This window comes from Sminthopsis crassicaudata, chromosome 2 (genome assembly GCF_048593235.1).
Source record: "Sminthopsis crassicaudata isolate SCR6 chromosome 2, ASM4859323v1, whole genome shotgun sequence".
Taxonomy (NCBI): Eukaryota; Metazoa; Chordata; class Mammalia; order Dasyuromorphia; family Dasyuridae; genus Sminthopsis; species Sminthopsis crassicaudata.
The window spans coordinates 466,255,913-466,282,057 of NC_133618.1; the positions used below are offsets into that span (position 1 = coordinate 466,255,913).

At 40.5% G+C, this 26,145-nt stretch overlaps 1 protein-coding gene across 5 annotated transcripts in view; it reads left to right on the plus strand.

The window, feature by feature from the left end:
- Positions 1-17,515, plus strand: part of LHX2 (LIM homeobox 2) — a 39,338-nt gene extending 21,823 nt beyond the window's left edge. For all 5 annotated transcript variants that reach the window (XM_074293053.1, XM_074293051.1, XM_074293048.1 and 2 more), the window contains 2 exons: positions 8,052-8,257; positions 16,611-17,515. In XM_074293053.1, the coding sequence (XP_074149154.1) occupies positions 8,052-8,257; positions 16,611-16,898 (494 nt within the window). In that variant the 3' untranslated portion in view covers positions 16,899-17,515. The remainder of the gene's footprint in view (positions 1-8,051; positions 8,258-16,610) is intronic.
- The last annotated feature ends 8,630 nt before the right edge of the window (positions 17,516-26,145 follow it).

Consider the following 26,145-nt stretch of genomic DNA (forward strand, 5'->3'; position numbering starts at 1 on the left):
GAGAGAGATGAGAGGGTAGATCGTCAAACAGTTTAAAGTAACTACTACAACAATAACAACTCCCCTTTCTCTGACCCTTTAAGGTTTATAAAGCACTTCCTTCTCAACGCCAGGCTGATATAAGAAATTCAAGGTCTTATTATCCCCATTTTTACTCATCAGAAAACAGGCTTAAGGAATGTAAAGGACTTGCTCAAAGTCACATAACTAACAAAAATTGTGACCCTAATCCAGGTTTTCTGGGTGCAGCATTCTTCTTTCCATTCTTTACGCGTCTCTCCGGCTGAGTCTAAGAGGTCTTGGTTTAGTCTTTCTGCTTTCAGAAGTCTCCTTTCTTCTGTAATTTTTGCAGGGCTCAGCCTTTCATTCTGCCCCCTCCCAGTCCCCTCCTCCGCTTGCCACCTTCCTTTAGGAGGCAGATGTTGAGGTTCTGAGGACTAGTAAATTAAACCATCGACATCTGCCTGAGGTATGGACAGGTCCGGAAAGCTTTACGATTCCCCTGGCTTCCTAAATAGATAGAGTTTATTTGCAATTATTTTTTATTTCGTTTTCGAGATAACCGGTTCCGGGAGGTTTTTTTCTTCCTTCCCTTAGTCTAATGTACAATTGCAAACAAAACTATCTTTTCAGCTATCTGGAAGAATGGGCAGTAAGAGGAGGGGGCCGGGGAAGCGGTCTTAAAAGTCGGGTTTACTTTGATTAAAATGTGATGGAGCACATCTGTCTAGATGCTCTTAAGTGCAGTGGCGATTTTGAAGCTTTATAACGCCTTCGAAGAAATAGGATGGAGAGAAACAGGTTGGAGAGTTGGTGGGTTATAGGTTTTTTATTTTCCTTTATAGGGGAGGGGGGGAAGGATGAATTTCGTGTACCTCCGTTTGAAATGTTAAACCCAGAATCGGAATCCGTGAATCTTGAATGCAAAAAACATGGATTTGGAAAATTAAAAGGGTGGGGGCTGGCTTTTTTCGTTTGAGTGCTACAATTTTGACTTGGCTTCTTTCTCCCACTGAACCTGGTGTTTTTCCCTTCTCCGTGAGGACGAAACTGCTGCTGCGTCCTTACTTTCTCAGATAAAAGTGAAATCTGTATATATTTATAAACAGTTCTAAGTGTGGATAGGTTAACGTGGAAGTTAGGACCAGTTTCTGAGATTTCTATTCCCTACGGGTGGCCGGTATATGTGTGTGGTGATTGAATTTTTTTTTTTTTCCTTAAGGTAGGTGGGGGGAGGAGCAATTGAAGCTACGTTGAGAATTAAATTGTAGAGTAAATGAGAGAGATTTTTCGCTTCTTCCTTCCACCTCTCTCCCCCCCCCCCCCCCTCCTTCCCGGGCTGGTATCTCTGTGAGGTAGAAGACTGGCTGGCGGGTTTGAGATGTGGATGAAGGCTGACAAGTGGAGAATAGCTTAGAAGGAAGCCAAGACTTCAAAAAGATCTATTCTCTCCCCCCCCCCATCCCTCGTTTCCCTCCTCCCCCTCCCTTCTTTCTCGTCTCTTTTTTTCCCCTTAAAGAGTTTGCTGCCCCTGTTGTCGTTCATCCTCCTTCACTTGTTGAAAAGAAGTGAGATGCTGGAGGATAGTTTTGAAATTTTGTTTTGTTATCTGGGAGGGGGTGGGAGAGGTAGAAGAGGGACTGCTGAATTGATGCTTGAACGTGGGGCCACTTTTCAGTGTTTCCCAGGAAAACGGCATCCCTGCAGGTCGGCCCTAGACTCCCTCGATTCAGAAGATTTTTCTTTTTTCGTTTCAGTTTCTGTCTTCTTTTAGAGGCCGAATGGTGTAAAGAAATGACTGCTTGGAGTCAAAAATTTTGGGTTGGAATCGGGGCTCTGACATTTCCTTTCTGTGTGTCCTTGAACAAGAAAACCTCATTTTTCTTATCTATGAAAAATGGGGTTCTATTTTCTTACTTCACAGGAATGTTCTGAGTAAAGTACTTTGTACCTTGCAATGTGATAGAAATGTGAGATGAGTGTTAGCATTATGTCTGTTCCTATTCATATGACAGAAACTAACATCTATCCAGAAAAGGAGTAGGGAGAGATGTCACCATCAGATTAGCAAGCATCCTGAGTAGTCAATGTCTCCCCTCTCTTCTAACCTCAGCCAAAAACTCATTCATGTGGTGAAGAGACTTTTAGACAGGCAAGTGATGCTGGGAGCCTGGTTTGGAACAGGAGGCCTTAGCCAGGGAAGGAATGCATTCAGAGAAGCCCAAATATATGGGTTTGCCTGTTTGATGACACAAGGTCACTCAGCCCAGCAGGGGTCTCATAGTGTAGTGGAAAGGGCTGAATTTAGAAAATTGGGATAAGTTAAAATTCCAAAATTAACACTTATCGGATGTATTTGTGGGTCAGTCAGTTCTCTCCAAGCTTCTGTTTCCTCATTTATGAAATGGGAAGGTAGTCTCTATCTATTCCCAGGACCATTTGGGGGAAAGTGTTGTGCAAACTTCAGAGAAATGGGAGTCCTTAATCTATACAGGACCAAATCTAAGCTGAGATGGCAGTCTGCCTGATGCTATAGAAATAAATGTATGTGTATATGTATATTGCATGTATGAAGAGGTTCTTGGTCTGTTGTGTGGGGGTGGGAGTGGGAATGATGTCTCCCTATCTGTTTGAAGCTATCCTTAAAAAAACAGGTTGAATGATTCAAATAAAGTCTGATAATCTAAAGTTTAAATCTGAACTCTGCTACTTGCTACCTGCAAACTACTTCCCCTCTTTGGGTCTCCATTTCCCTTTCTGTAAAATGGGTTTGGACTAATTGATCTCTAAAGTTCCTTTTCAGCTTGACATTTTATGATCCCATAGACTCTAACAAGAGCAGGATCAAGTTTGTCAAGAGCATAGGAGTCTCACTCACCCTTCCCAGTTTGCACAGAAATTCATCAGAAACTCTTCTATCTCCCCGACTGTTCTGATAGCCTGAGTAAAGCTCGAAAAAGGGCAGGACCCTTGTGGCCCAGCTCCTCAGAATTCTCTCCAACTCTCCCCCCTCCCTTTTTTTCTGGGCCCCAGCGCTGGCAGGGGGGAGGGGGCCTGCCTGCGCTCTGGGAGGTGGTGGTGGGGAGTTGAGGGGAGGGTTATGGGCTGGGCGATTTTGGTCAGACCCTGGGGGAGGCCAGGAAGAAGAGAAGGAAGGCTAGGGGGTGGGGTTGGTGCTGCTGGTAACCAGAAGGAGAGCCACGCCCGGTCTCTTGGGGAGCTCTGAGCCCAGCGCTGCATGGGGTTGGCCTGGCCGAGCTGGGCGCTCCAAAGCAGCTCGGGAGCAGCTTGGCGGGCAGACTTTGGGGCCAGGCAAACAGCTCTGTCCGGAAGGCGGTGACTTATTTCTTCCATGCCCCCCCCCCCCTTTTTTTTTTTTTGCCTGGCGGCGTAATTACTGATTTGATTCCAATCCATTATTTAGACAATTGAACCTACAATCTCGTCTTTAGTAAAATGAGGCGAAGTCAGATTTGATTACAGGTTCAGTCCCCGCGACAAGAGCTGGAAACCCGATGGGTTAATAACAGATCACGAGTAAATTATTCATGATTTTACGAGCTCTTTAGCTCTATTGAATTGGCCTAATTGAGAGGGAAAAAGAAAGCCAAAGCCCTCCCCACCCTCTCCCCTTTCCCCACGCTTCCCCCACCCAATCTCCCCCCTTCCCCGACCTCCCTCCCGGCCCAATCTCCCCTTTCCTGAACTAATCCCACAACTCCCCCTTCCCCCCCTCATTTCATCCCTTCCCCCATCTCCCACCTTTCCCCTCTGCCCCTTTCTCTCTTTACCCTGACCTCTCATTCTCCTTCCCTTTAACCCCCTCTCTCCCTCATGCTTTCTTTCCTGGGACTTCAGTTCCATCTTCCAAATTCAACCTCTATCTGATCTCATTCCATCCCTCCCACCCCCAATTCTTCTCACTCTCTCGATCCCTGACTCATCCTCCCTTAACTACAATCTCCACCATCTCCTGATTTTTCTACCTCCCTTCTTTCTCTCCTATTCTGTTTTGCCTTGGCTTCTCCCAGAACAGACCAGGCTTCAGATAAGCTATCCAGAGTAGCTTTCCCGTGCCCAATATGCTATTAATTTCTGTTCACTTTAAAGGTTAGTGAGGTAGTATTAATAGTATTATGCCCATTTTGCAGATATACTAAATTTCAAAGTAGGTAAATGTTTTGTCAGACATCTTTTGTAAAAATACACTGCTGCCTTCCCTTTTCTGAGCTTCCTACATGTTGCAACCAAGAAACAATTTATTCTTGTTCATGTTCTTATATTTCCTTAGTATCTTGCCCCTATTTTTATTTCTTTCTGTTCTATCTATTCTCCAGTTCCAAACCTGGGGGGGGGAGGGCTTGCTTTTCTGGCCCCTCCTACCTCTTTCCTATTCCTCTCTACTTTGCCCTTCCCCCTTCACTTCCTCAAAGGAGTTCCTTTCCCTTTGGACTCCCCCCTCCCCACCCCCCAGGCCTATCTCAGGAAGGATACCCAAGGGCACACTGGGCCAGCAAAGGCCCCCAGCAGAGCTCATTAACAGAAGTCCAGGAGGGAGAGAAGGAGAGAAGGAGGGAAGGAGGGGGCACTGTCCTGGGAAGGACTGAGAGAAACCCCTTGAGAACATGCCTGAGGGAGCAGCTGTGGATGGTTCAGTGTTTTCCCTCCTCCACATTCCCTCCCTTTAAACCAACCTGGGACTAAGGATAAGCAAAGAGACACAGGGAGATATTCTTTAAATATGACTTTTCAAAATGTATATCCTTTTTATGCCAGCAAATCCTGCCCTCTAAGGCCCATGTATACTTATGTAATGACAAATATCATATGCTATGAGAGACAGAGCCATATATTGGGAAGCACACTGCTATACTTTGGACCTGGGTTCAAATCCTGTCTCTTGCTTTGTGATCTAAGGTAATTTATTTCATATTTCTGGACTTCACTTTCTTCTATGGAATGGGACCATCAGTTGGACTGGATGATTACGAAGTAGCCTTTGAGCTCAAGATCAATGACCATGAAATTTCCAAAGGAATGAGAACTAGCTTAGAATATCACATATGATATGTACTATTTTGTGGCCATGAGCAAGTCCCTTAAACTCTTCTAAATCTCATATTTCTCATTTATAAAATGAGAACAGAAGCAGCTGGAGATGGTGAATGGAGGGCTAGCCTTGGGGTCAAGAAGATCCTAGTTCTAATTTTACCTTTGACATTCACTAGTAGAGAAACCTCTAGGCACATCCTTAGTCCCTCAGAACCACGTTGTGAGGTTCAAAGTTGTAAAATGGTTAGGGTCTGAGTTGATAGAGTGAACATCCATGCCAAAAAAAAAAAAAAAAAAAAAAAAAAAAAAAAAAGGACCAGGGTCCCTTTTTGATCAATATAGACCACCCATCTACCTCATAGGAGGAAAGCATTTTGTAAACTTTGGCATGCTGTGGAAATAGGAATGGTCAGAAATATAGGAGAGAACAATTTTCTAATATCAAGTTGTTGACTTTTTGTCTGAGGTCCACAAATGCTTTGTCCCAGTTTTGCTCCCAAGAGACAGCCTTCTTTTCTGCTCCCAGCCTACCTCTTCTTTGAGGAGAATTGTTTATTTGTAAGATTTCAATTCAAACTCCAAAATACAATTCCTGGCAATGTAATTCTGGATAAGTTATCTAAACTATTTGAACTTCAGTGTCATCATCTGAAAAACCTCAAGGGGCTGTTGTGAGGATCAAATGAAATTATGTATATGAAAGTACTTTGTAAACTTCAAAATTCTATATACATACAAAACATTATTCTTATCATTTTGAGCTGCTTCCCTTTCTTCCTGTTTCCCCTCATTTCCTATCACTTGGGATGGGCACTGAAGATCAGTGAGAATAAAATGAATTTTATGTCCCTGAGCTTACTCTTGTTCTCAGGCACCTTGGGAGCAACTGGCAGATTTGGGGTTGAACTTAAGAGTTCTGAGAGGTGGGCCAGAATTCTAGCTCTGACGCTTATTAGCTAAGCAATTCACTTTCTGTTCAGAGCTTCAGTTTCCTCATCGGTAAAATGGGAATAATAATGCTTGTACTCCCTACCTCATAAGACCATTGTGAAGAAAAGGCTCCAGCTTTGCAAGCCTTAAAACACTATAGGAATGGGAGCTATTATTTCTCTGAAACCACATTTAAGGACTATCCTTTGACTCCTTGTTAAATGGCAGGAACTTGTTTTAAAGGACTAAGCTCCTCCCTTTCCATCCCCCAAATTGCACCCCTGTGTTCTCCCCCATTTGTTGGCTCTAGTCCCAGGCCTGATCCTAAGGGTTCTCCCAGGTGGTCTGTGCCCTGAGGAATCTTGGAAGAAGGAGACCCTGCTCAGTGGGTTCTTAGAGGGGGAAGGGCAGGAGAGCCTGTTTTGTGGGCTTTTGGTGGCTGGGCAGGGCCCTTCTCTGAGGACAATTGGCAAAGGGTTCTTTGGGTTCTTGGGGCAGGGGGTGCAGAGGATATTCTGCTTTGTGGGCCCATAGTGGGTGGCAACTGTGACCTGAGCCCCCTGCCAAGCTGTGACCTGGTCTCTTGTGGAAAGAACTTCTCACTGACTGTGAAAAGATTACTCCTTAGCCCATTTGGGGTAATAGCTAAGCTTTGTGGAAACCACTGAATTCAATCCTAGCTGGAAAATGTCTAGGGAGGCAGCTCTCTGTTCCTAGCTAAGGAGTGCCTCTGAGCCCAGGTCATGTCTGGGCAGCATGGAGAAAGTGAAAGAGATGAGGTCTCTTAGTTATCGAGAAGTTGGTTCGCTTGAGGCTAGAGAAATTTGTCCTTTCCTGTAATGGCTGTTCTGAGATCTGCTTCACAACAGAGATGTGACCATAAGATAGTATCCTGTATCTGAACACAGAAGATAGGGGTTGAAATCCTGCCTCTGAGAAGTCCTAGGTGCATGAACTTGGGCCAATCATTTCTTCTTGTGGAGTCTCAGCTTCTTCACTTATAAAATGAGAATATTGGATTTGATGATTGACAAGGTCTTTTCCAGTTCTAAATTCTTAAAAAGGAATAGTATTGAAAGGAGCTCTGTCTAGGCCTTACCCGGCACATGGAAGGAAATTTTATGTGTACATGATTTTAAAAATAAATTCACATATTTATATATAAAATTTATTATGAACTTAATAATAATCAATTAAATAAAACAAAATAAGATTAGTGTAATGAGACCATAATGACATCAAAATTGTTTATAATTTATTTTAGAAAAATGTGTATTAATCTTGACAAAAATAACTCAAATGTCTTGTTTGCTCCTTATAACTCTTTCATGTTCCCCTTTTATTGTATGTATTTTTACTGCAGTTATTATATATATATATGTATACGTATATTTCAGATTCTCCATTCTTTACTATGATGCATATACTTGGAATATCAGAAGAATTCAATTTCTAACTCATAAGGATTTCTTTTTATGATCAGTCAATTGTCCTATATTATCCAAAGCTTCAGATAGACCACAAATATAGTAACATGATTTTGAAACTCTACCTGAAGTTCAAAAATGCTGATGTAGTGGCAAGAGAACATAATTTAGAATCCAAAGGCCTGTGTTCAAATTCCTTTTTCCTAGTTGGGTGATTTGAGGTAAGTTATCTCTCCTTTTTGGGCCTCTGTTTCCTCATCTGTAAGGTTGAACTCTATGCCTTTTGAATCAGCTCTAAATCCATTCATAGCAGGAGCTGTGACAATGAGACTTATAGCAGCTATCATAGTTTTCCTTTCTAAGGGCTGGAAGGAACAGTAGCAGACTGTACCTGATTGATAATAAACTGACATCTCAGACCTGGGTTCTTCTCCATTTGGATGGGGAAAGGAGAGCCTGGTAGGTTTTGTTGGCCTCTTGATTGGGCTGGAACTTTTGCAGACTGAATCTGGGAGGAGGACTTTGGATCCCGGACCTTGAACAATGCAGGCTTCTTCTAGGAAAATGTCTTCTGTATTTATCTGAGGACAGGAGAAACCTCCTTACTTCACCCTTCACCTCTGAACCTTTTTCCCTCTCTAGCACTGAGCTGCAATGAAAATGACGGGGACCATCTGGACAGAGACCAGCAGTACCCCAGCAGCCAGAAGACTAAGCGAATGCGGACCTCCTTCAAACATCACCAGCTGAGGACGATGAAGTCCTATTTTGCTATTAACCATAACCCCGACGCCAAGGACTTGAAACAGCTCGCACAGAAGACGGGTCTCACCAAGAGAGTCCTCCAGGTAAGGAGGGGGGCAAGTAATGGGAGGCAAGAGCATGGCCATCTCAGATTACACAGCTATACAATATGATACACAAATTGCAATCCACAGTAAATCATGCCCGGAATAGGTCACACCCAATAGCAGTACACAAAACACATAACACACAATACACCCACAGTGCAAGCTCACACACCCAAACTCATGGGCTTCTGGAGTTTTCCCTGAGTCTCAAAGGTTGGAGCTTTCTCTGTTGATAAAGACTGGCTCTATGGAAGCCCAGAAAGAAATCTTACAATTGATGGAAAACCAGATAAACCTTAAAGAAAAGGAAACTGAAAAAATCCTGGTCCTGCTTCCTTTGGATCACTTTCTCTAACATCTTGATATTCCTTCCTCCCTTTTTTCTGTGTTTTTTCTTTCCTCTTGCTTCTTCCTCTGCCTTTCTGTCTCAGTTTCTCTTTCACCTTGAGTTCTTTGTTACTGGAGTTATTTTGTCCCTCTCTCTGTTTTCCTCACTCTTCCTTGGGAACATAGGATTTTTAGAACTGGAAGGATCCTGAAAGACCATCTAGTCTATTTTGGAATTTTATAGACAGAGAAAAGAGGCCCAGAGAGTGATTCTGTTTCTCTTCCTTTATGCTACATAGTCTATTATCAGTCTTTTCTTGATTTTTTTTTTTGAAGAATATAAAATTTCTCCTTTTTTGTTTCTCATTTTGATTCAGTCCAAAAAGCATTTTATGTGCCTACTACTTTGGAGGCACACAATCCTCTGCCTATATTTGCCCTCCCACCCCCTAAACCGGTTCTCTGCCTCCTCTCCTGTTTTTAATCTCTTCAATTCCCTTCTGTCTGTACCAGAGGCTCCAATCCCCTACTTTCAAACCCCCTGCCCCTATCTCTAGCGGGTCTCAGCACTTCGGCCCTTTCTCTGTTTTCATTTGTCCCTTTCTCTCTGACTCAGTCTGTGTCTGTATCTTTATCTCTTGTGTTTTGAGGTCTCTTTCGGTTTCTTGGTATCCTCTTTCTCTCTTATCCGTGTAACTCTCGGGATCGAGTTTCCTCTAACGTTGATGACTGCAATTATTCGTTTAACTTCGCCTTTCTCCCATTCTCCCATTCTCCTTCCCTTTCAGTCCCCCACCCTGTCATGTTGGTAAAGTTAGACTTTCCAGAGAAAGGCAAAAATGAATTGAGCGGAGCTGATTGACTCTCTTGCTGGGTTAAGACACTGAGGAAGTTCAGAGACTTCTCTGAATATTTACCCGAAAAAAAGAAATAGAAACTTTCATTTGTTTTGTCAATCAGGGACAGACAACATATTTGCTTCCAAGGTGGAAATGAATAATAAATGACTGTTTCAAAGATTAAAGTGCATTAATTTCTAATGCGCAATTAATTTCTAAATTTGTAATTTCCAACCGAGGTCGAGGACCGATCGCTGGGATAAATTCTTGGGGAGCGGGCTGGTTATGGGTATCCCTAAGACAACTTCCTGCGCAAAGGCTTCCTTCTAGCCAACACAAATCCAGTGTTGGGTTTTTTGTGTGCAGTTCTTAGGGGAGCTGCGGCACCGGGGCGGGGGAGAGGGATAGTAGAGAGATGAAAACTCAGAAGTTTCAGAACTAGAGAAGGAAATTTGGGGTCACTAGAGTCTGGAAATTACTCTTTCTCCCGTTGCCGTAGTGAAAAGAGCATTAGATCTGCAATCTGAAGTTATAAACCCGGCTTGCTCCTTAAAGAGCTGGGCGACCTTGGGCAATCCAGCAAACATTTATTAAATATCTACTAAGTGTAAGGTACTTCCCTTTTCCGGGCCCCATTTTCTCATTTATAAAATGGAGGACTGGAGTAGGTGGTCTTAATTCTCTGAGTGGTGGAGATAGAGATAGAGGCTGGTGATAAAGAACGGAGTCACACTCACGTATCTCAATTATATGATCAAAGAACTATTCTGAGAGAAGAAAGATGTCACTTTTTTTTTTCCCTTCGGCTCCCTAGAGATGACTTTGTGACGTCAGCCGAGTGAACTCTTCAAAAACCAATCTCGTGCTGATGCACCTCTTTGCCCCTACAAGGACCTGCTTCCCGTCTCCCTTTTCTGCCTTTGTCTGGGTTCTAGACCACTGACCCATTAAAAAAAAAAAAAAAAAAAAAAAAAAAAAAAAAAAAAAAAAAGAGTTCTCTGCGCCCTTATCTCATCTCTTCCTCCGTTCCCCTATGGCCTCCGAGAAGTAGGGATGTTTCATAGGGCGAAAAAGGGAAGAGAAGGGCAAGTGGGGAGGGAAAACCGAGATGGGAACTTGCAGGAGTTGCCCAGGAGACCTGAACAACCGAGGTCAGCTCGGGACAGGATTGTTTAGGATTTTGTTCAAGTTTTCTTCTAGTTCTTTTATTACTCAAGCTTAGAAAATGCGGCCCTTGTATCCGATTTCCTTGTCTCAACCCCTTATTTTCAGGAGGGGGAAGGGAATTTGGGAGAGGTGAGGAATATTTACTTCACTGAGGTCCAACCTGGAACAGCCCAAGGGACACTCACCACCCCTGCCACAAGCAGGCGCTCTCATATCTCCGGAGAAAGTGGGAAGAATCAATGAGGAGATGCTAGAGCTTTCAGAATCATTGGACATCTGCCATTTCCCATGAAGTCAGAACTTTAAACAGAATCAGAAAAGGATGTAGTGTCATGGCTTTGCCCTTTACCTTCTTGGACAAGTCACTTCTCTGTGTGCCTTGGTTTTTTCATTTATAAAATGAAGGGAGGTAGAACAATATCTAAAGTTTCTTTCAGCTCTAACAGTCTTTATTCTATTCTCTAGCATTTTAAACTGTTCCCGCATTCTAAACAGGTCCTTTTCAGGTCTGACATTCTATGTTCCCACTTACCCTCCGACTTTAACATCCTGCATTCTAATTTCTAATATTCCTTTAGCTAAAGTTCCTTTCTTCCACCAATAACTCTTTTTCTATGGACCATACCCTTTTGCCACTCAAAGCCTAAGCAGCAAGCTGCTATACACAGTAGGTTTAAAATCTATGTGTGGTGTGGATCCCACTTTGGAATCTTAAAAAAAAGAACAGGATAGTTGGGGTCTGTTCACCTTCTCCGTCTTCATCTAATCCTGAGGACTATTATGGTGATTTGATGTGATGCCTGGTGAGAAATGGAGTAAACTTATTCTATATTTGATACCAGTGGACAAAAAAAATGGGCCCAATAGATATGTTTCAGGGAAGTGGATTTCAACAAAATATAAAGAAGAATTTCTAAAAGTTAAATCTGGCTACGTCATGAAACAGAGTGTCTTCTGTTAGGTGTTCAAACACATGTTAGATAACCTTTTGTCAAGAGATGTTGTTCAGGGAACTCATGCTTTTAGTTAAGGATCCCCTTCTGGTTCTAGATCTTGTGATTCTGTAAGCCGCTAACTCAGGGCTCAGCTGTAGTTACCTTTAAGAATATTTGGCTATGAAGAAATAAAATCAGTGAAATCCCAAGATGTCCAAGCTCTCTTTTGATTCAGCTTCCTTCCTTAGCCTGTCTCTACTCAGCTGGGAGAAAAGCACAGATATGAGCTCTTTTTTTCTCTGCCCTTTTTGACCAATGATGGAAGTAACATTGAGCAAGGGAGGTAAAGGAAGAGATCCCAGAGCATCTGACAATTAGATTCCAGTTGCTCCATTCAACCCTGAGTTATTATAAGGTAATAGCAGAGGATGGTAAAATCCCCATAGATGAGCAACTATATCATCAAAATTTTAAGGTGCTGTTCTCTCTCCCTCACAAAGGGCAAACGGGACAAGCTCTTTCTTCATAGACTCCATTTCTTTCTGGAGCACTCTGTCCAAATTCGTTATGCCAATAACTCTGCTTGCCCCTCCTTAAAAAAATCAAGCTCTGTGGAATTGGTTGAGTATTCTTCCTGAGAATCCTAAAATATTAGAATAAGGACGGTGGTATAGTATAGGATGTTAGGATACATGATTTAGTAGTAGGCTTGAAAGAGGTTTAGGATATAGACTGCTAAGAGTTTATAGGAATGTTACCTTAGGAAGGGAAATTAGAACATGGAATGCCTGAGAGATTAATGTAGATTGTTAAAACACTGACATAGAACATGTAATATTAGAGCTAGAAGGGATGTAGGAGGTTATTTAATCAGCTTGCTCATTTTATAGTGGAGGATACTGAAGCCAGGAATGAAGGAGTAACTTTTTTAATCAAGGTAAATTATGAGTTAGTGACAGAGCCAGGCCTTGATAGAATTTATGTTTCCTGATTGTGCACTCCAGTGTTCTTTCCAATATGATATTCCTTCTACCTTTTCGAGAAGATTGGGACTGTGTCCATCAGCTCCATCCATATGCAGTCTTGGACATCGATTTCAGAGTTGTCTGCAAATGGAATTTTTTGTTATTGTTTAGTTGTTTTGGTCATGTCTGATTCTTTGTGACCCTATTTGGGGTTTTCTTGGCAAAGATACTGGAGTGGTTTGCCATTCCCTTCTCCAGTTCATTTTACAGATTAGGAAACGGAGGCAAATGTGTTAAATGACTTGTCCAGAGTCACATAGCTGGTAAGTTTTCTGAGGCCAGTTTTGAACTTAGAAAGATAACTTTTCCTGACTTCAGGTCTGGCTCTCTATCCTCTTCAACACCTAGCTTCCCTAGAGAGCTTTACTTCTCTCTTTTTAATCTTTCACAGGGCAGAGGAGATTCTAGGGATTAGAGAACAATGTTGATGTGGAGGTAGATAGATAGGTAACAGTATTTATGGGCAGAGTATTTTATGGACAAAACTCAAATTGTTCTAGATGCAGCAAGGCATAGTGGAGAGAGAACTGATCTCAGTCTCAGAAAGAACTTGGACATATATTTGGTTATATGACCCTAGGCAATCCCTTAGCATTGTAGGCAACTCTGTAAGACTATAAATTGTGGGAAAGGTACTGACCCATATTGGTATAGGGAATAATTCCTCTTCTAGGAATTTTCCATATTAACAAAATCATAGGTCTTGTTCCTATCTTTTGTTATTTGCTTATTATGATTTCAAAGTGGTTATATATTAGCACTCTTCTTTTCGATCAGCTTAAATGAAAAAAGTAGGTCTGGGAGTTAGCCTCTTAGGTCATGGTCTAATTGCAGAAAGCAGTATCCCAGAGTGGCATCTAACTATGTCTAAAAGGCTCTCGGGAAAGAAGGAATCTGTAGCAATTTTGCATAATAACAGCAAAAATAATAGTAATATTATTATTAGTTCACATTTCCATAGTACTCTATAGTTTACATATTACTTTTCTCATAGTCTCAAGAGGAAGGTAGTCTCAGAATTATTATCAATTTTATAGGTGAAGAAACTGAGGTTCTATGAGGGGAAATAAATTGGGCATATTTAAAGAACCAAAAATGGGCGTAAATAAAAAGAGAACATTTCTCAGTCCAAAAGCTCATCTTAGGAGCCTACTATCATTCTCTTTCCAAAAAGGCCATCATGCTCTCTGCTAGTCCTAACTAATTCAGTCTTGGGGAGAATTTTCATTTGCTGCATTCTATCACAGTTTCTCCCTCTGATCCTGGTTTATTTCCTAGTCATAATCAGCAGCCACAGTGTCAGATTCTTTAATATTCTTGGTGATTATTATTATCATTTAAAATAAAATGACATGTTCTCGTTTCTCCCAAATGATATATAATTTGTTTCCTATTCCAGATCAGGCCAGTGTAAGGAGATGAATAACTATTGACCAGTTGTGGTTTCTAGGGCCCTAAGCTTTGCCTCTCTCATTCTGTGATCTGTGAGCAGTTGATTTAACCCTGGGTTTCTCTCACCTCAGCTGCAAAACAGAAGCAGGGAACCATAGATCTATCCCGTGGAGAAAGTCAATAATAATCCTGCCTTGAGTACCAGATTGAAAGTCTGAGGTCTAAGTAGAGTCTATCCCAGTTCAACAAATTAACCATGATCAGATGATTTCTCCTCTTTGAGTTTCAATTTCTTCACCTCCTTTTGGAGGTTCCATTAGATCATCTTGAAGATTGAATAATCTGCAGAACACTGGCTCTATGCCAAAAATAAATATGATAGTAAGAAAGAACCATCACTTCTAATGATCAGCTTGTATCTCAGAATCCTGTTTAGGCTGGTTTAACTTGAAAAGCTTGATTATTGCTCAGACATTGTAGCTGCTTAGAAAAATGTTAATAATAATTGCATTGAAATCTGAAGCCCAAATTGATCCAAATATAGACTGTACTTTTTTTCACTTCCAAAGATAGCTTGTTTGAAATTGGAGTGTGGCCAATGATTAGCATTATTTTTAAAATTTATATGAAAAATTTAAAAAGTAATTCATATTTTTCTTTCAAAAGGTTTGTGACCTATATTTCTGGAAGGCCTATATTTGAGCCAGTACAATATCTGGGAAAAAGGTTATGAAAAGACAATTCAGAAGTATGTGAAACTAATGGCAGCTAGGTAGTGCAATGAATAGAGAACTGGTCCTGCTATTAGGAGGACCTGAGTTCAAATTCAGTCTTAGTCATGAAGCTTTGTGACTCTGGGCAAATTATCCACTCACTTATGTCTCCCCCCCCAAAAAAAATTGTGTGAGGCTAATGAAAACAACTGATGGCGATTGTTAGAAAACCTGGAGTACAAAGCTAAAGGATCTTAGGAAATATATACTGTTTTAGAATATATGCTGTTATTGCTATGAGAAATTTTGAACATAGAACATAGTGGAAATCATCTTCTCTAACTCTCCCTTTTGCAGATGGGGCAAGTAAGCCTAGAGAAGTAAAATTCATGCCCCAGGTAACCCAGTAATTTAATGGCAGAACTGGACCTAAAAGCCAAATTATCCTTACTTTTCACATAGTACTTTCTTTTTCAGCACTCACCCTCATTGATTTCATGGTTTTTGCTGAACAGAACTGTTAAAAATGTTCACTTCACTGATATGCTCACTTCTCCAAGGTCCAGGAGGCTTCCTTTGGATATCATCAATCTGAAAGGAACAATTTCCTTGTTTGTTTCTATAAGGCAACAACCTATTAGGAAGGCAGGGTAAAAGTCCAGCCAGGGAGCACCATGAAGACATTAGGGGCCACAAGCAGTGCTGAGAAATGGGACTATCATTATATTAAAAGCAAAGGAAAACTCTTGAGTAAAACTGAGGCTCACCTGGGAAGAAGCCTGCTCCTCCCATAAGAGACAGATATAGGTTCAGAGTCAAAAGACTTGACTCCAATCTTGCCTTCCATTTTTAGTAACTGTGAGCCTAGGTAGGCGTCTTAATTCCTATGTTTTTAGCTTTTTCATCTGTAAAATGGAAATAGTATTTCTTTCCTTTCTGACTTCACAAGACAACTGTAAGGAGAATGCTTGAAAAATCTCAAAATGCTCTAGAAATGTGAGCTGTCTTCACTGTTGTTGTGAAGTCAGCAGCAGCAGCAGCATAAGCTTTCTACCATCACTAACATCATCCATCATTCATGCCTTGGTTCAATTCTTGGACATACATATGAATATACATCCTCATGCAATACAATATAATTACATACATCTATGTGTACTATATATATGTACTATATATGAATGTATTATGTATATATGCATATAGGTAGTCTATACAGTGTAATGCATGTGGCAATGTGTGTGTATTTATGTATATACACATATAAAAAGTAAATCAAGCAATTATCTTTTCAAAGAGTATTCTGAGTATGATGTTGCCTTAACCAAAGATAAGTGGAGAGAGATGGGAGGGGTTTCTTAGATCCAGGGCCGCAGTTTTACCAAATTCTGTGCAGATACATATTTTGTTTTATTCAGTTCCTCCAATTGCAAGATTTCTTGGGCTTGAATTAGTCAGATAATTGCCTCAACTCACCCCTTCCCTTGGATATTTGGGCCGAATCTACACAGGTGGGCCTGAAAAGCAGCCCTGGGCCAAAATCAGCTGGACAGAATTGGGTACAAGCCAGAAAGTTGCTCTTATTCAATGCAGCTGACCAGAGGCTTTAAAAAATGATCCCATGGGAAGCTGGTCGATTGGGTTTCTTTCTTTTTTTCCCCTTCCTCTTCTCCTCTCCTCTCATTTCTCTTTCTTTTTTCTCTTTCTCATTATCTCTTTTATTCTTCTTTCTTCTCTCTGTTTCTCCCTCCCTCTCTCCCTTTCTGTTTTCCTCCCTCTCTCCTTCCTTTTCTCCCTTCCTCTCTTTCAACTTCTTTCTCTCCTTCTTTGCCTCCTTCTTTTTCTCCCTCCCTCTCTCCTTTTCCTTTTGTCTCTCTCTGTTTCTGTCTTTTTCTCTTTCTTTTTTTTATTACAGGTTTGTAAACACTGGCTGTTCTGTCTAATTGTTTCAGGTCTGGTTTCAGAACGCCAGAGCTAAATTCAGGCGGAACCTTCTACGCCAGGAGAACACAGGGGTGGACAAGACCTCAGACTCCACACTACAGACGGGGACCCCATCGGGCCCAGCCTCAGAGATTTCCAACGCATCCATGAGCCCCTCCAGCACCCCCACCACCCTCACGGACTTGACTAATCCCACAATGCCAACTGTGACGTCTGTCTTAACTTCCGTGCCTGGGAGCCTGGAGGGCCATGAGTCCAGGAGTCCCACACAGACAACTCTTACAAACCTTTTCTGATGACGCTTTCCCAATAATTTCTTTAAAAAAGAAATTATCCTTTAGTTGAATTCCAAGTGTATTTTAAATAGAGGCTTTGAGCAACTAACTAACCACATTTTAGGATCTCGCCTGGAAACAGAGGGGGAAAATGAGTGTTCTGGTAACTACAGAGTGTGGACTGAAAATTAACTTGGAAGATCTATCCGCAACACAACATTTGTGTAACTGTACAGTTTTGTGGACTGACTGAGCAAGGAAAACAAGAATTAATTTAAGTTGGCTAGAGCTTCTTGTATTTCAAAGACTGCCACGTGCCTTATATACTGTTTTATCTACATACTGGATTTCCCATGTCCATTTTCTCTCTTGCCTCCTTTTCTCTCTGTATATTTATGACCAGAGCAAAAATGTTAAAAAAAAAAAAAAAAAGTTTGTTACTTTGAATAGTTCTACAAACAAGGAAACAAAAAACACAGACACAGACACACACATACACACACACACACACACCCACACACACACCCACACACACACCCCTTCATTGGTTCTGTTGTTGTTTTAGAATTTTAAGGTGGACGTCTGTTCGAATATCAGAATTTGTAAAATCTAACCAGTAATAAAACCACTTATCGAAACTACTGGGTAACTGGCTGCAGTTCAGTCTAGCAAAGATTTCTTGGGACTAATACCTCCAACTAAACAAGGTATTTTCACTGCCCAGGAATATATATATATATATATATATATATATATATATATATATATATATATATATATATATATATATATATATATATATATATATATATATATATATATATGTATATGTATATGTATCTGGGAGAGGAAATATTTTCACTGCCCAGAATGAAATTATCTGGAGAGGAAATACAAAGTAGAAAGAGCAATGAGACCTGGAGTTAGGAGATCTGAATTACAATTCCTCCACTTTGGGATCTTTGGAAAGTTTCTTCCATTCTTTATAAAATAAAGGAATCGAACAAATGATTTCCAAGGTCCTTTACAATTTTAATTTCAGTGTTTTAACTCTTTATGTTCTCAGGTTCCTTGTTTGCTCTGACATTCTATTGTAAAATCCCTCTCAGTTATAGCATTCTGTTTCTAACGTTGTATTCTCAGGATCATTTCAGCCCTAACATTTTCTCTTTTAACATTCTACATTCTAAGATCCCTTCCAGTTGTAACAACATTCTACTACTCTTTTAAGGTGTGTTATGTTTAAAACTTTTCAAGGAAATGCCTCTTAAACATTCCACAGAATCAGGGAGGGAGTGTAATCATTGGGAACTCCAAATAAGTTTAAATGGGGAGGGGTGTGGATGGGAAGTTATGGCAGGAGAAGAAACAAAAGAGAAATATTCACGCCTGTAGGAAATAACACAACCTAGCCACTTTCTTGGAAAATGAGAAGCAGATAAGAAACCAACTTGGCAGGGATGGTAAGAGATGGGCAGAACCAAATTTAGTAGGGTGGGAAATTTCAAACGGAATGAGATGCCAAAAATAATAATTAACATGAGGCAGTTTTGCTTAATGGCTAGGCAGCTAGCTGTGAAGACAGGAAAACCTGGGTCCAGTTCCACCTCTGATCCACACTTGATATGTATGACCCTGGGCAATTCACTTAATCTACTATTGCTCAAGGCAATTGTCTAAAACCAAATTACAGAAGAGATGCCATCCTTCATGGGTAGTGGGAGTTTGCTCACCAGGGAGTTCTCTATGCTATTAAATCACAGATCTAGTCTCTATTCTTATTATGCTTTAAAGTGTACAGAGCACTTTGCTCACAATGTTGTAAGGTTGGTGGTTCGTATTATCCTCAGTTTACAGATGAGGAAATTGAGATTCAGAGAATAAAAATGACAATGGCCAGGGTCACACAACTACTGAGGCCAAGATCAGGATTCAAATTTCTGGCTTTCTTAACTTCAGGTCCTGGTCTCTTTCCATCTGAGGCATCGTCCTACGCTCTAGCTGCTCTGAATTACAATATAGCCCTGGGGATTCAACAAACATTTATTATTAAGCACTTACTATGCATAATAGGACACTCCAATATATCAAGGACCTGTGATTTCAGTCTTGTGGGAATCACTCCTTCCATATCCCTCCAGGCAGGAGGAAACCCTCTCTCCAAGTTAGAGACCTAAGAGAAATGCCTGAGGCTCAAAGAGTTTAAATGACTTACCCATAGCCATACAGTAAACGGTGTCAGAGACTGGATTTGAACCCTGGTCTTTTTTGGATCCAGCATTCTTATTCAATGCACCCCTACTATCCTTTAGCTGCTTAATAAGTGTGCTATAGGTTGTGTATTCCTTTGACTATATTCTTTAGGTCAAAGGAGATAATGTATGTGAAAGCGCCTAGGTACTATATAAATGTGTTTTTGATATTAGAGAATTCGTTTTCTTTTTTTTTCTTCATGAATTTGTCGTATTTTTAAAATATGTGTTGAACATTTGAATCAGAGCTCTGCTACTTGTTAACCTGTATGACCTTGGAAAAGTAATTTGGATTTTTGGGAAAGCCTCAATTTCTTCATCTGTAAAATGAAAAGATTGTAGATGGTTTTCAATTTCCCTTCCAACTTTAAATCCTATAGGTTATGACTGAATCGAGCTCTGTCTTTTAAAAGCAAAAAGTGGTCGAAATCCGGGTATCTGATTAAAGGGATCCCACCTGTGTAAGCAGGTGCAAATAACTCCCAGAGGGAATGCCTAATACCTGTCCAGATGGACATCAGTGATCCTCCCCTGCCCTCGACCTCCTCAGCTACATCCCAAAGAAGAGAAAGATAAAAGGCTTTCAGCGCATCGCATTTTAAATTCGATGACGCAGAAATTCGGAAGATTGGGGACGGTGCCTGCGATGAGAGGGCTAGTCTTTCTTGGACCAGATGTACTCAGAGAGGAAACAGCTGGAACGAAGTCTGGCTGCCTTTCTAGCCCTTAACCCCTCATATCCCTTCATTCTGGAGCTGCCGAGCTAACTCGACGCAGGAAGAATGATTGAATCCGTGGAAACATAGTCTTGCCTAACAGCTGCCGAGCCTGGACATGGTAACCGAATGTAGGGATTTGTCTATCAGCCTTTCTGCCAAATGAACTATTCCTCTTCTCCTCTTTGTCCCCTTGTCCTTGCTTGTCCCCTGAGGTAAAGGTTCGAGGTAGCTCGGAACCCTTGTGAAAAGGAGGGAGGAAAGTCAACTCAGCCTCCCCTCCTCCGGTCTCACTACTCCCAAGAGGGCTGTAATAATGTCAGTTCCCATTTCTAGAGCATTTTAATGGCTACCCAGGATGAGGATTATTAGTTCCATATTATAAGTGAAGAAACTGAGGCTCAGATTTCTCCAATAACACTTTTCTATAATGTTTTACAGTTTGTATAGCGATTTTCTTGCTACAACTTTGTGTGATAGTGTAATTATGATTATTTTCATTTTGCAGATGGGGAAACTGAGATTTATTCTTTAAAAAAGTATTGTTAATTTTACTGATACTAAGTCACATTTCTATGGTGCTACATACCTTACAACCAGCCTATGGAGGCGGTAGTGCAAGATTTTTGTCTTTATTTTACAGATAAGGAAACTGAGGCCCAACAAGAGGGAGTGGTCTGCTTAAAGCCATACAAAAATTTAGTTTGTAGATAGTCAGAACTCAAACCTGGTGTTTGGGATACAAATTTAGGGTGCTTTGCACTACACCAAAGTGTAGGCCAATTCATACTTTCATTTCCCCCCTCTGCCACCCAATTCCCCAAGCCAAGAAGATGGGGGCCCCTTCAGGAATCCCTGACTTTGTTGGGAAGAGCACAATCCATACAGACAGAGATTGCAACACCTTCACTCCTAAGTAGATAGACTGAAAAACTACGTTGGTTAAACACTCTATCTCCTGGCCAGTAACCTATTGAAACCAGCAGGCCATTCATTCCACATTTTCTGGCCTTTCCACCATGGCCATACAGCTCAGCATCAGTTCCCAGTTTGATTATCCAAGTCAGGATTTGGTTTCCAAAGGCATATTTTAGGAGAGCACAGTGGGGTCACAGTCACTCCAAGAGGGCCTCTCAGGAGAACTTCAGTGCTGGCTAATTCTTCTTGAATAATCTGTTAGGGAGATAGACGTCCAAGTGAATTTGGAAGAAGTTCAGTTTATTTAAATACACATCCAGGATTGAGGGGCTGGGGACTGTGGTGGAGGGGGAAGAAAGTGGGAACTTGTTTCCCCTCAGGGAACCATTAAGAAGGGAAGCACTGGCCTACAATTAAGTAACCTTTTTTCCTCTTAAGAAATGCAAGCAGCCCCAGAAGCAGCAGAAGAAAGCCAGTAGTATTTTTTTTTTCTTTCTTTCTTTCCTTTTTCTATAGAATCTCTCGCTCCTCCTTCCACCATAGTCCTTTGTAATTATAGAAGCCTTGGGATGCAGATGTAGGGTGTGTATGAAGGAACGGGGAACAGAAGTCATAGAATCCTATGTATTACAGGAATTTTGAACTAGACCAGACCTTAGAGATCACTTAGTCTAAGTTCCCTTTTTAAAATATATGTATATGTGTGCTTGTACACACATACATACACACACTCACTCACATACATTTACAGATGAAACAATCTTTCCTTCTTGAAAAGGGAAAGTCACTAGCCCAAGGACACAAGTTGTGCATATCAGAAGAGGAAGCAGAGCCTAGGGTCAAACTTTCTTTCATTACATCCTGGAGCCAGGCAAAGTGTAAGCATTGGCATTGGGAGTTCCCCTCCCATGGGGGAACCTCAAGTTTCTCCTCTAAACTCGCTGGGAGAATCTTTTCACTCTCCTTGCTGCTTGGCTTCTAGGCAAACGAAAAAGACAAAATCTCTTGTCAAGTTGGGGCCCCTAAAATAAGGACTAGGTTGGAGATTAGAAATACCCTAACCTTTGGGACTATAATTCCCACCTTCTTCCTTGTAGCCCATCTGGCCAGACCAGGATTCTAGAATATTAATAATAGCTCATATTCACATAGAACTTTTCCCTAGGAAGAAACCAATTCAGAGAGATGATTGGATCGTAGGCTTAGAGCTGGACATTAGAGGTCATCCGGCCCAATCTTTTCAATTTACAGTTGTGGAAGTTGAGGCCCACAGAGATAAAATAACCTGCTGGAAATCACGCAGGTATTGGGGACTCGCCCCCAGGCCTGCTTGTTCCAACTCCAGGGCTTCTATCACCTCATGCTGTCTGGAATATGAATATTTTCTCTCACATCCCATCTCTGTCCCACAGAAAGAACATATTCCTCTTGCTGTGTGCTGCTATGCTCTTCCAGATGTTTCAAAGGCAGTCTGGTTGGTATAGTGCCTTCCATTGAGAAGACTTGACTCTCTGAAGGGTCTCTTCATAGTTCCAAACCCTCACCATTTTCCCTTCCCGAGTTTTTGCACCTCCATTACCCCATCCACTCCGATCCTCCTTTTGTAAATCCCAGCTTCTTTCCTCCCTTCATCGCCACCTCTTCCATTCTCCATTTTTTTAAACTCTCCTTTTCTTTCATTTCTCTGCTCCCTCTTCCACTTTCAGGACACTTTTTGGGTCCCCCATTGCTGCTCTCCTCCTCTCCCCTCCATACCCACTTCCCTCTGGCCTCTCTAGTTAATTACACTGGGAATGTTCTGTTAGAAACAAGGATGAGGTAGAGGGGACAGGATGTTACGGGGCCATCTATCTGCTGGGGGTTTTAGGTCCCTGAGTGGCTCAGAAAGTAGGGGGAAGAAAAGAGTGGGACAAATAGTTTGATTGGTCCATGATCGACCTTGAATCGAAGGAGGGAGGGAAAGAAGCAGAGAGAAACAGAGAGATAGACAGAGACAGAGTGAGAAACAGAGAGAAAAAGAGACAGAAACAGAGAGAGACAAAGAGACAGAGAGAGAGAAACAGAGACAGAGAGAAACAGAGAAACAGAGCAGAAAAGATACAGAGAGACAGACACACAGAGACAGACAGAGACAGAGAAATAGAGAGAGAAAGACAGAGAGACGGACAGACTAGTTCTTAGGTTGTTAACACAGTGATGCAATTTACATTCCAGTTCTGACTCCAAAACTTAATCCATTTGTGACCATGGGCAATTATTTAAACTTCCTCAGCCTCAGTTTCCTCATCTCTAAAGTAGAAATAATAATATCCAAACTAGTTATCTTACCAGGTTGTGAGGAAAATATTTTGCCATAACTGTTTATTTAAGGAAGGTTCTGTTTTATAGAGGAGGAAACTAAAGTTTAGAGAAAGGAAGTGACTTGCTCAGCCAAAGTATCAGACTTGGGATTTGAATATAAATCATATACTACTAGGGTTAGTATTTTCCCCCTTACAATAGTACAATTGGAAAATCTAGGGAAGGAGAGTGGAGGTAAAGAGAAAATGTACAATGGAGATATTTTTCAGGCAGAGAAAAGATAAGAATAAGCAAGCATGAAACTATGCACAGAAACAGGCACACATATCAGTACTTCCTCTGCCCCTTTTACTGCCCTTACCCTCTTTATCAATCATTTGGTCCTTTCACACAGGGACTGGAAACTAAAGTTCTCAGGGTCCTGGTCCTATGTCATTTTACTTGGACGTATTTTTTCAGCACCTATTAAGATCTTGGGTTTGACTGAGAACAAAGTAAGCTCTCAATTAGCATTTGTTGAATTAATATAATTACGTGCATCTACACTCATATACACAGGTGCATAAATTATTTCTCTATAGACAGACAGATATGCACATACAGACATAAACACAGAGAGAAATAAACAAAAACATAGGCATGCAGAGACACTCAGAGACATTACCTCCTCCACTTCTCAATTTATCTCTTCCCCTCTCACACCCAGAGAACCAGGGAAAGGGGGGGAAAAGAAAAAATGGTGTAAAAAAAACAAGTTCAGAAAAACCAACCAAGATATCAATCAAATTAGGTATTTTATTCTATGTTCCACATTCAGAATCCTTTGCAAAGAAGGGGAGGAGAACCATTTCCATTCTTCTTTGGGAACAAACATATGCACCATGATCACACAACTTTCAGTTCTGATTTTTTTGGTTGTTGTTCCTCCAATTTACATTATTATAAGTCATTGTGTACATATATACATACATACATACATACATACATACATATATGGTTCTCTTTATTTCACTTTGCATCAATGCATATGTCTTCTCTTGTTTTCTGTATTCTTTAATTTCTTGTGAAGTTAAATATTCCATTAGATTTCTCACCACAATGTATTTTATTTTCATTTTCAAATTATCTTTCTTCCCTCATTTCCCTCTCTCAGACATTGGGAAAGGGAGAAATATAATATCCATTATACATTCAAAAACCATACAAAACATTTCCAAATTAGTCATCTTTTGAGGAGGAAAAAAAATCTAGAAAATATGCTTCAATCTCTATGCTCTTCTAATTTGTGTAGGCATTCCCCAGTTTTATAGGTATTATTTTTTTTTATTTCCAGTTCCTTGATACTAAGAAAAGTGTTACTATAATTTTTTGGGGCATATATGGGACTTCTTTTTACTTTTGATCTCTTTGGGATATATCCCTAGCAACTGGATCTCTGGATCAAAGAGTATGGACATTGCAGTCACTATCTTAATGTGATTACAAATTATTTTCCCTCGATAGTTTGACTATTTTAAAGTATCTCCAACTTCCTGTCTTCTTACAACACCTCCAATGCTGACTGTTCCCATATTTTGTTATGTTTGGTACAGATATTGTTATTCTTATTTTATAGATGAAGAAATTGAGACTCTACTTGCTTTGGAGTCATTCTAGAACTGATTGTTTAAGTGCAGTCAAATTTTTGACCAATTAGGGCAAAAGTCAAATTTTGCACCAAATTAGAAGAAATGATAAAGATAAAAATGCATACTTCATGCAAATCAGTTTATTTAAATGAACTACTGACTGAAAAATGTCAAGTTGACAAAAGTAAAGACACTTATTATTTATTATAGAAATTTAATGTAATTAAAAGTCATCATCATGCTGAGGAAAACAAAAGAGTTCTGAAATGATCTATCCCAACAAATGTTTCACTTCTTTACCAAGAACATAGACCTGGAAGCCAAGAGAAATATCCATTTAGAATACAAGGTCACTATATTACATTATAGAGAGCTATAGCAAATGATTATGAGCAATATCACCTCACAAAACATTGAAAGATGTTGAAGAAGATTAACCTGTAGAAAGCTTAACGTGATTTTCTGCTATATCAAATCATCTTAAGTACATTTATAGATGAAATTGGAAGAAAACAACAAATAAATGTAAAATGGCACAGATTTGCCAATGTTTTTCTAATGATCTGTTTTCATAGTCAGTGATAGAAGAATCATTACATTTGGACTTCATTTAATTCAATTCAACAAATATTTTTATACAAGGCATTATGTTGAGAATACAAAAATAACAACTTCAGAAAGTTCTTGCCCTCAAGACACTTTTGTCCAACTGGATCATATAATATAAAAACAGATAAGTAAACATAAGATAATTTGAGTAGGGAGAGGCCATTGACACCTAGCAAAATCAGGAAAGTTTTCATATAGGCATTTGAGCTGAGCCTAGGAGAATGCAATAAGAGGCAGACATAAAGAAGAAATGAACCTTGATACTCTCTGTGCTACATATAGGGAGAGAAAGGGCACTCTAAAAAGATAAAGTTGGTAAGAGTGACTGGGCTTTTCCAAAAATACCCAGAAGAAATCCAAGCCAAAATAAGAAAATATGCTGGTTCTGGAGCTAGAGAACCTGGGGGTCCTCAGGAAAAAAATTAGTAAAGTGAAGGTTTGGGACTAGTTCATCTCTGAGCTTCTTTCTAGCTCTTAATTTTTAGTAAGGTGCCCAAGAATTGATTTTCAAGACATATGAAATAGAAAGATATCAAAAGAGTAGACAAAATTATGGCTCACTCCTAAAAGGTGGCAAGACTTCAGCAAATGCCAACTTGCATGCTGACTTTCTCATATCTATAATATCCTTATGAGAATAGAATTTGCACCTGGGGAGAATGTTCCTATTGAATATATGAGAAGACATGTAGGTTTTGGCAGATTATTTTGTCACCCAGACCACATCCTCACAGTTACACAATTCAGGTTAAATCAACAAGCAATGATTAATTGTTTACTATGTGCCAGGCACTGTGTTAAATGCTAGATATACAAAGAAAAGCAAGACATCCCCTACTCTTAA